Below are 11,483 nucleotides of genomic sequence, written 5' to 3'. Positions count from 1 at the left end.
CATGAGGTAAGTAGATTAGACAAAATTTGACGAAACTTGATCAAACTTTACGGCTGTAATTCTGTAATAATTCTATTAAAACTATTATTACAAGTTGACCTAGAGAATTTTTATGAGGTATGTATAATATTCAAAAATTGACGAAATTTGATAAATAATACATGTCATATGAATATTCATGATGCCAAAAAAACATCGCCTTTTCTTGTTTGTATTTGGTCCTGACAACGTTTTGTGTCTTGACGTCTCTCTGTATTTGGGACAGCGCGCGACTTCGCTTAGATACGGACCACCTATGAGAGAACGTGGTTCGCCTTTTCTTGTTTGTAATCGGTTCTCACAAAGTTTTGTGTCTTGACGTCTCTCTGTATTTGGGACAGCGCGCGACTACGCTTATATACGGAACACCTTTGAGGAAACGTGGTTCAGAAATACTCTAAGACAGTCTGACAATGAAGACCCAGTATGTCCTGGCAGACGTGAGTTTAATACGTGGCAGTCTTATATAGGACCATGAATGTATCAGTACATCCATGATTGGACGGATGTGCTCTATGATCAGCTCTCCGTATAGAATACTTTTAGTTTAGTGAAGCGCCATTACGATAAGTAATGTAACAGCGAAATAATCGATAGTTCATAATGCCTGATAACATTCCCAAGACAAACAGGAATGAATAACTGATATTTTACAATTTGAACAATTACAGATGTTCGGAGATAACAAGACAGTGATGGTAACCACTCGGACAAACACAGAAGTGCCATGAATGACAGTTTGGTGCTAATTTCAAGTTTCAAAACACGATACTAGTATGCTGGAGAATAAGTTTTTATAATCCCCTTGCCCATCATGATAGATTTACCGTTATGCTAAATTTCTCGGGAAAACCTATTTTTGACATCTCACACATTTTCGTAATTTGATTCACGAAATCAAAATATACACAATACACCTTAGACAATTGTTTGAATGTTTGTGTGTTAATGAGCCACTTGTTTTGGAAGGTTGTCACGGCGACACAAACAATGAAGATGTGCTCAATGACTACAAACAATTCACAGGTTCAATGTAATAAAAATTACAATGCCAAAACGAAACGACCATCCTAAACTCAGATAAGTATAACCTATTACGAGTCTGAGTCCTAAGTTGGGTGTCTCCGAGGGAGTTCAACATGCGCCGTATTCGAAGACCGCGCTTCCTGACCACGAGTCTGCATTACGGTCAAAAACCTCTACTGTAAAATACTTTATTTTAGCTGGAATTAATTTTCGCTGAAAAGATTTTTTGGGTATTTTGTATGGAATTTATTTTCATTGATTGTTGACGAGTTGAATGTAAAATATAGGAAAAAAAGGTATATTCACTGGATTTTATTTTCACTGAATCATTTGCAAGCGAAAATAAAGTATTTTACAGTACTCAAATACAGCTTATTGGTATTTCACGTAACACCACAAGGCCCCAACACGTGTTGCTACACGTACAGATCATTATACTCAGGAGGTTCGGCGTCAAACTTCCTCCACAATGGTATGAGCGTAGTCTCTCCATAGAGAGAAGGGTGTGATCTCTCTGAACAAAATTCGAGGTGAATACATGTATAAGTAGTGCAATATCAGTAACATAGTATTTGACTGATCGTTCATTTGTAAATTTCCATACAAGACCCAAGTCATAGTTAACACATGATCGTCATCTTACGATGATATTACTTGTTTTTCACCACACCCGAACATTATCTTTCAGTCGACAAATTACCAACCTTGACAACGGTCGTTGCTTTACTACTGCAATAGTATTACAGGCTTATACAGTTACTACATGATCTTACCTTTTGTTGGAAATCTAGGGGAGATGTATCTTTCACAGGCGAATGTGTGAGGTATGAGCACCCAGCACGGACTGAGAACGGCCAAGGCATATCGTACTTGTATGAGCTTTTTTTTAGTTTTGATGGGGGCATGGATATGTAGATACTTTTGAGACCTTGCAATTTATTAGATATACTAACAGAACTAACTAAATCAATGATGTGCGGTTGAAATAAGCATAGCAAATTGTCTACCACCGAGAAGTCTGTTATTTATTTCAGTTATTAATTCATTTATGGTTTACACCCCTTGGTATGAATAGAATAGTCCACAACAAATTCCACCAATGGGTATAAGGCGTACCTCACGTGACTATGATAGGCTACGTGATTGGTTAGTAACCGTAATTATGGGAGCCTCAATATTTTAGACTGTTTCGACGATACACTGGTAACAGGACTATACATTTCGAAGTTAATTCGACCCGTCAACTTTAAAGGGCGGTGGTCGCTGCGCAGCCCTGTTAGAATTTCACGTAAGCATACAATACAACTTTATTGGAACAGTTACAGACATTATCTTCATTGCAACATTCGTTTTGGTTTGAGCATGAAAAACCTGACTATGAATAAAAAAAAGAATGTATCAAGTCTCAGGGAGAAATCCATTGCCAAATCCACAAAAGTGCGAAAGTATACAATAATGATTTGTATGTTAATGAGAGTATATAAATGTCGAACGCCGGGTTACTGCGAAATATACATTCATGATGTTTATGGTTATTTTGTTTATTTCTCGGTAAGCAGGCTTTCGCGGCGGTAACCCGGCTTTCGCCGTTTACACGCTCCCATAATATTTTATTTAAATGAAAAAAAATCACCAAGAATTAAAAAAGAGACTGTATACAAGTCGAACTAATTAACAAGTACAAAATAATCGGGGGAAATAACCAGGCGACTTTTCTATGCTACTGTGTGTTGAGAGCGACTAAGGTTACTCGCTTATCGCTCAGGTTAGCAGTGATTTCACCAGGGTACAAGGGATGCTATAATCTAGGTAAATATCAATGTGGTTGGGATAGTGGATCTACTGGCAATGTTTTCAATGTCATTGCATGCATTTCCGGAACAGTAGTAGAGACAGGTCTCAAATCCCGAATTATCGGTCGTGCAATCACCATCGGCGTCGGTAGTTTCTTCGTCAGTACAGTATCTTTCGGCATCATCGGTGAACAGCCCTATTATGAAAAAAGTTAAGACAAGAGTTGTTTTATGACGAAATTTGTTGAGGTTACTGATGTGGATTTTATCACAATGACACTATTTCCACTCCGTTTCTGTTGCGTGCTATATGAAAATGGTGTACCTGTATCGACTTTTATTTGCGACGTCATTTGGCGTCACACGTTTGTGTTACTCAAGTCTATGGGAGGAGCCATAGCTCCACTGTGTCAATTAAAATCATAAGGTCTGAAAATAGCAAATTTAATGATACCAAATGTATCAGAAATGATTGTAATACCATCACAAAGACTAAAAATCGACACAAGAAAAGCTATGGACCCACAGTACAGTAAATTGTTGACGTGAAATTCGAACACGAGCTGCGACATTGAACCCCTACATTGAACAAAGTGTTGGAGAGAGAGAGAGAGAGAAGAACAAATCTAAATGCGACAGGTGGTTGGCGTGGGGAATTAGTAACAAAAAGTTGTTGATACTCACATGTGTTGTAGGCTACAGTTCTAGTACCACATCCAGAATGTCCAGTGAGGCACGCTATTGGCTCGTGGTTATTTACTAAGTCGTTTTTACATGTGTAGTCGTTGACTTTCGTTTCACAGTAGTAGCACTGGTGATAATCTAGAATACAGGAGGAACGATTGAAATGACATACTATTTGCCAGATTCGTCACGAGATTTCAAAATAATAACGCGAGATCTCGAGATCTCGTGGTAACAAGTTTTGTAGAACGCGCGCGTAGGATGAAAACATTACATACTGACGTCACTGTGTCAAAGGGTTTTTTTTCTTTACTCAACAACTCTCGGTGCATTACCGTAGGGCGCCACTGTGCCCGAATATATGAGCCACATACCTTGAAGGTTGTTTTTAAATGAATGGTAAATCTGTGAGCACTTTGTTTGATATTCATTTGCCATACCCAATTTTATTTCCACTTACCCGAGTCATCGGCATTACAGCTGTCCTCGTAATCACATGTACATACATAGGCGCTCTCCGAGGAATCTACGTCATCGTACTCGTCACATTGGTTAGCAGACCACGTGCTGTTCTGTTCCAAAGACGCACAGCCTCGTTCCACCTTCAAATCATACTGACCAACTAACGTATATAAAAAACAAACAATGAAAATAAAGTTGGACGAAAACAGAAGGACTTGCCAACCATAACACTGGCAGGGTTAAGGAATTTACGTTGGCGTGATAATAATACTAATTGAACAGCATATTTTGGGGAATAAACACTCTTTATTGGAAACATATTAACGCGGAAGGGTCGTCACCTGCACATGCGCGGGAATTGAGCCCAAGCGACGATAACAACGCATGCTAAAAACGCACAAAGGCTCATGGGTAGAGGCTTGATCGTAAACAATGACACTCTATAACCATCTGACGCACGCGCAGGTGACGATTCCCCCGCTTTAAACTCAATAATTTAATAATTTTTCTGTCACCAGCTTGGTGTCAAATTTTGCACGTTTTCTGTATGTGGAGAGAGGTAATGTTGTAGCCAATAGATGGAATTGTTCGATACCTATAATTCTTGATCCAAATATTGCAATTGATGGCTTTGACGGTCAAGGAATTCAAAGTTAAATTTGAAAGTAACTGTGAGTGCAGTGCGCCACCTACGGCGGAACGAGGAGAAAACCACGCTGATTATCCTACTTACACAGGTCTTCACTGTAGTATGCCCACGTATAGCACGTTGTAGAACAAGTGGCCGTCTCCATGGACCCCGGGTTAGTGACACAGTCGTAGTCTGAAAAAATACTAGCCCAAGACTCGTCGTATTCACATTTTATACATTCAAAATCGCCACTAGTACCATGAATCAGACATCCTGTAAAAGAGGAATAGCCAAGTTAATTGCAGGTTTATCCGATTGTCAACGCACTGACATCCCCACCGGTACATTGTCTTTGGGTGGGAGTGCTCCTCGGCCAGTTGAAAACTGGACTCAAGTAGATCGACGTTGAGGCCGCTTCGGTCAAAAAAAAATTGCCCCCCCCACACACACAAACATACAAGTAGCACACACACGCAACCTCGTGTATCCCGGGGGGAAGTTGCATGACACGATTGGTTGAAATAATCGTCTCATTTGCATTAATTAATATTCATGTGCAATGAAAAACTCGTCTTTTCAGTAAAATTGTGCCAAAATGCTTTCCGATAGCACATACATGTTAATTCTAAATTGACTGATTCGTTACGAGCCGAAAAAATAATCGGGAAAATGATGTAAAAGTATTTTTTGAGACACGTTTTCGATCAGACTCCAGCTAACTGTTGAAAGTAAGCACAGGTTTTCTCTTTACCATGATCATAGCAAGTTATGAAATTCATGGCGAATGCAGAAGCACATTTATATTTCACTCTAGCGGCAAAGTACGGCAAAGTAGTGGCAAAGTACTGCCAAGTAGTGGCAAAGAACTGAAAAGTACGGCAAAGTAGAGGCAAAGTACGGCAAAGTAGTGGCAAAGTACGGCAAAGTAGTGGCAAAGTACTGAAGAGTAGTGGCAAAGTACGGCAAGGTAGTGGCAAAGTACGGCAAAGTAGTGGCAAAGTACGGCAAAGTAGTGGCAATGTACTGCAAAGTAGTGGCAATGTATTGTAAATTAGTGGCAAAGTTTTGAAATATAGTGTCAAAGTACGGCAAAGTAGTGGCAAAGTACTGAAAAGTAGTGACAAAGTACGGCAAAGTAGTTGCAAAGTGTGGCAAAGTACGGCAAAGTAGTGGCAAAGTACGGCAAAGTAGTGGCAAAGTACGGCAAAGTAGTGGCAAAGTACTGAAAAGTAGTGGCAAAGTACTTCAACGTACGGCAAAGTAGTGGCAAAGTTCTGCAAACTAGTGGCAAAGTACGGCAAAGTAGTGGCAAAGTACTTCAAAGTAGTGGCAAAGTAGTGGCAAAGTAGCGGCAAAGTACGGCAAAGTAGTGGCAAAGAACTTAAAAGTACGGCAAAATAGTGGCAAAGTACGGCAAAGTATTGGCAAAGTAATGAAAAGTAGTGGCAAAGTACGGCAAAGTACGGCAAAGTACGGCAAAGTAGTGGCAAAGTAGGGCAAAGTAGTGGCAAAGTAGGGCAAAGTAGTGGCAAAGTACGGCAAAGTAGTGGCAAAGTACTGCAAAGTAGTGGCAAAGTACTGCCAAGTAGTGGCAAAGAACTGAAAAGTACGGCAAAGTAGAGGCAAAGTACGGCAAAGTAGTGGCAAAGTACGGCAAAGTAGTGGCAAAGTACTGAAGAGTAGTGGCAAAGTACGGCAAAGTAGTGGCAAAGTACGGCAAAGTAGTGGCAAAGTACGGCAAAGTTGTGGCAATGTACTGCAAAGTAGTGGCAAAGTACTGTAAATTAGTGGCAAAGTACTGAAAAGTAGTGGCAAAGTACGGCAAAGTAGTGGCAAAGTACAGCAAAGTATTGCAAAATAGTATCAAAGTACGGCAACATAGTAGCAAAGTACAGCAAAGTAGTTACAAAGTGTGGCAAAGTACTTCAAAGTAGTGACAAAGTACTGCAAAGTAATGGCAAAGTACGGCAAAGTAGTGGCAAAGTACGGCAAAGAAGTGGCAAAGTACTGAAAAGTAGTGGCAAAGTACTGAAAAGTAGTGGCAAAGTACTGAAAAGTAGTGGCAAAGTACTGACAAGTAGTGGCAAAGTACGGCAAAGTAGTGGCAAAGTACTGCAAAGTAGTGGCAAAGTACGGCAAAGTAGTAACAAAGTACTGAAAAGTAGTGGCAAAGTACGGCAAAGTAGTGGCAAAGTACGACAAAGTAGTGGCAAAGTAGTGGCAAAGTACTGAAAAGTACGGCAAAGTAGGGGCAAAGTACTGAAAAGTTGCTCAAAATGTTTTCGGTGACGTTTATCAGTGACAAGTTGCCTATGTATGCATTTCGAGAAACCACATTGTGTGCATGCGCAGTCTGAAATGGAACAGTTTTGAACGCAATAAAATCACGCGTAGAATTCGGGCTCAAGCTAGAAATTGTGGCGTCAAACTGGTTGTCGGTTGAATTGTTTTGCAATAGACATAATTTTGGAGCCTGTCTATTTTGTCTATGAAATGTTTCTAAGTTTTGTTGAGGATTATTCTGTCAAGAAATTACTGAAATTATTCCATCTTTTCGTAAACGGGACGTTGTTGCTTAGACGATGGGCTACGGCGACTGACATCGATACATTCCATTCAGATCGGATGGCGCCCTCTCGTGCCGCCACCCCCCCCCCACCGGTGAATCCTTTATAAAGGACGAATTGCAAAAGAGGGCGTACTTTAATATGCACTCACTGAGCAGATTCTGTCATGGCTCAGATGACGCACTCATACATAGGCTGCTCTCTGCTACTGTAAAACCATTTATTTTCACTGACATTTAATATTTTGATTTCCGAGTCTTTTCACGTGGCTTTACGAATTTTGCTGAGAAACAATGAGTTCTGTTGTTGTTGTTTTTTATGCTCACGTGAATTTAATCAAGCGAATTTTACTTATCAGCGAAATTAAAACACAGTGAATAATTAATACATTTACAGTATTATTATTAGTATAATCTTTTTTTCAAGTAAAAGCCGACTTCAAATTTTACCACAGATACTTGAATGAACATTTATTTCTGTAAATTGTTTTTGCACTTATACCTGATAAAAGCTCTATATACATAATAATACACACTACTGAGCATGTTAGTGCGCATATGTGCAATGCATTCTGGGAGACAATCTCCCATGGAGACAGTGAAACACAACAAATTAAATAATTATATGACTTTTTAGAACAACTCACCTAATGAGAACAATGTGACCATAGATATTACGTCGAAGAATGCCATTGTGTTACTCTGAATCGACCTAATCAAAAATAAACATTGTTGTAAATTAACTACTACTAAATTAAGCACATATCCTCGGGGCGGACATCCGGGCATTTTCACCGCCTGGCAACCATCGCGGTGAAAACAAAGGCCAACAATTCGCAGAAAACGGTACTTTGGGATGGTTGTTGAGACTCCCCTGAACAGTGTAACAAGATTAGCCCTACTTGTGTAACATATATGAATTCTGATGTTCAGGATAAATTCAAAGTTGAGTTTGTGTTGTTTTCTCGAATTTTCACCGGCTCGACAGGCGTTCCACGCAGCGCGCACAGAGCCCAAAGAAATGCATGGCACAGTCTTTGCGTTTTTAGCAGGTGCTGTTATTGTCGCTTGGGACTCAATTTCCGCGCGTCGCAGGTGACCACCCTCCCGCTTTAATCATTTTATTGAAACCTTATTATATTAGGGAATAATTAAGACTGATTGGTCACGTATTGCACTCAAAGTTTGATGAAACTTAATCAGTATTTGCACCCATCTTTGGTGTTTTGGTTATATCTGATTTGTTGGATAGTTGAATATTCATGACGAAAGTATATTTACTCAAAATGTGACGAAACTTAGAAAAATCATAGGTGTATATATCCCATGTATTCGATAGATTCAGCCTCATGCATATTCATGTGGCATGCGATTAGTCAAGGCCAACAAAATTTGAACAAACTTGACGCCAGTAAGTTTCTTTTTTACCCCTGAACAAATCATTGAATATATTCAATTTATTCTATAGTTTCGGTATCAAGAATATTCATGAGGTAAGTAGATTAGACAAAATTTGACGAAACTTGATCAAACTTTACGGCTGTAATTCTGTAATAATTCTATTAAAACTATTATTACATTTTGACCTAGAGAATTTTATGAGGTATGTATAATATTCAAAAATTGACGAAATTTGATAAATAATACATGTCATATGAATATTCATGATGCCAAAAAAACGAGGGTGTCGACCTCGCCCCCCCCCCCCCCCCCAACAAAAAAAACATCGCCTTTTCTTGTTTGTATTTGGTCCTGACAACGTTTTGTGTCTTGACGTCTCTCTGTATTTGGGACAGCGCGCGACTTCGCTTAGATACGGACCACCTATGAGAGAACGTGGTTCGCCTTTTCTTGTTTGTAATCGGTTCTCACAAAGTTTTGTGTCTTGACGTCTCTCTGTATTTGGGACAGCGCGCGACTACGCTTACATACGGAACACCTTTGAGGGAACGTGGTTCAGAAATACTCTAAGACAGTCTGACAATGAAGACCCAGTATGTCCTGGCAGACATGAGTTTAATACGTGGCAGTCTTATATTGGACCATGGATGTATCAGTACATCCATGATTGGACGGATGTGCTCTATGATCAGCTCTCCGTATAGAATACTTTTAGTTTAATGAAGCGCCATTACGACAAGTAATGTAACAGCGAAATAATTGATAGTTCATAATGCCTGATAACATTCCCAAGACAAACAGGAATGAATAACTGATATTTTACAATTTGAACAATTACAGATGTTCGGAGATAACAAGACAGTGATGGTAACCACTCGGACAAACACAGAAGTGCCATGAATGACAGTTTGGTGCTAATTTCAAGTTTCAAAACACGATACTAGTATGCTGGAGAATAAGTTTTTATAATCCCCTTGCCCATCATGATAGATTTACCGTTATGCTAAATTTCTCGGGAAAACCTATTTTTGACATCTCACACATTTTCGTAATTTGATTCACGAAATCAAAATATACACAATACACCTTAGACAATTGTTTGAATGTTTGTGTGTTAATGAGCCACTTGTTTTGGAAGGTTGTCACGGCGACACAAACAATGAAGATGTGCTCAATGACTACAAACAATTCACAGGTTCAATGTAATAAAAATTACAATGCCAAAACGAAACGACCATCCTAAACTCAGACAAGTATAACCTATTACGAGTCTGAGTCCTAAGTTGGGTGTCTCCGAGGGATTTCAACATGCGCCGTATTCGAAGACCGCGCTTCCTGACCTCGAGTCTGCATTACGGTCAAAAACCTCTACTGTAAAATACTTTATTTTAGCTGGAATTAATTTTCGCTGAAAAGATTTTTTGGGTATTTTGTATGGAATTTATTTTCATTGATTGTTGACGAGTTGAATGTAAAATATAGGAAAAAAAGGTATATTCGCTGGATTTTATTTTCACTGAATCATTTGCAAGCGAAAATAAAGTATTTTACAGTACTCAAATACAGATTATTGGTATTTCACGTAACACCACAAGGCCCCAACACATGTTGCTACACGTACAGATTATACTCAGGAGGTTCGGCGTCAAACTTCCTCCACAATGGTATGAGCGTAGTCTCTCAATAGAGAGAAGGGTGTGATCTCTCTGAACAAAATTCGAGGTGAATACATGTATAAGTAGTGCAATATCAGTAACATAGTATTTGACTGATCGTTCATTTGTAAATTTCCATACAAGACCCAAGTCATAGTTAACACATGATCGTCATGTTACGATGATATTACTTGTTTTTCACCACACCCGAACATTATCTTTCAGTCGACAAATTACCAACCTTGACAACGGTCGTTGCTTTACTACTGCAATAGTATTACAGGCTTATACAGTTACTACATGATCTTACCTTTTGTTGGAAATCTAGGGGAGATGTATCTTTCACAGGCCACCCAGCACGGACTGAGAACGGCCAAGGCATATCGTACTTGTATGAGCTTTTTTTTAGTTTTGATGGGGGCATGGATATGTAGATACTTTTGAGACCTTGCAATTTATTAGATATACTAACAGAACTAACTAAATCAATGATGTGCGGTTGAAATAAGCATAGCAAATTGTCTACCACCGAGAAGTCTGTTATTAATTCATTTATGGTTTACACCCCTTGGTATGAATAGAATAGTCCACAACAAATTCCACCAATGGGTATAAGGCGTACCTTGCGTGACTATGATAGGCTACGTGATTGGTTAGTAACCGTAATTATGGGAGCCTCAATATTTTAGACTGTTTCGACGATACACTGGTAACAGGACTATACATTTCGAAGTTAATTCGACCCGTCAACTTTAAAGGGCGGTGGTCGCTGCGCAGCCCTGTTAGAATTTCACGTAAGCATACAATACAACTTTATTGGAACAGTTACAGACATTATCTTCATTGCAACATTCGTTTTGGTTTGAGCATGAAAAACCTGACTATGAATAAAAAAAAAGAATGTATCAAGTCTCAGGGAGAAATCCATTGCCAAATCCACAAAAGTGCGAAAGTATAAAATAATGATTTGTATGTTAATGAGAGTATATAAATGTCGAACGCCGGGTTACTGCGAAATATACATTCATGATGTTTATGGTTATTTTGTTTATTTCTCGGTAAGCAGGCTTTCGCGGCGACACAAACAATGAAGATGTGCTCAATGACTACAAACAATTCACAGGTTCAATGTAATAAAAATTACAATGCCAAAACGAAACGACCATCCTAAACTCAGACAAGTATAACCTATTACGAGTCTGAGTCCTAAGTTGGGTGTCTCCGAG

General features: G+C 39.2%; 1 protein-coding gene across 1 annotated transcript; it reads right to left on the bottom strand.

Moving 5' to 3' along the window:
* Positions 1-2,673: 2,673 nt before the first annotated feature.
* Positions 2,674-10,597, bottom strand: LOC100372857 (uncharacterized). Its single transcript, XM_085499599.1, has 6 exons — positions 10,568-10,597; positions 7,849-7,913; positions 4,738-4,908; positions 4,003-4,164; positions 3,543-3,680; positions 2,674-3,055 (listed from the first exon to the last, which is right to left on the bottom strand). The coding sequence occupies exons 2-6, from the start codon at positions 7,892-7,894 to the stop codon at positions 2,871-2,873; spliced, it is 702 nt and encodes a 233-aa protein (XP_085355725.1). The 5' UTR covers positions 7,895-7,913; positions 10,568-10,597; the 3' UTR covers positions 2,674-2,870.
* Between the last annotated feature and the right edge of the window lie 886 nt (positions 10,598-11,483).

The sequence above is a fragment of the Saccoglossus kowalevskii genome, chromosome 5 (genome assembly GCF_978046115.1).
Source record: "Saccoglossus kowalevskii chromosome 5, keSacKowa6.1, whole genome shotgun sequence".
Lineage (NCBI taxonomy): Eukaryota > Metazoa > Hemichordata > Enteropneusta > Harrimaniidae > Saccoglossus > Saccoglossus kowalevskii.
The sequence above is the reverse complement of the archived record's forward strand: the minus strand, read 5'-3'. Positions and strand labels throughout refer to the sequence as shown.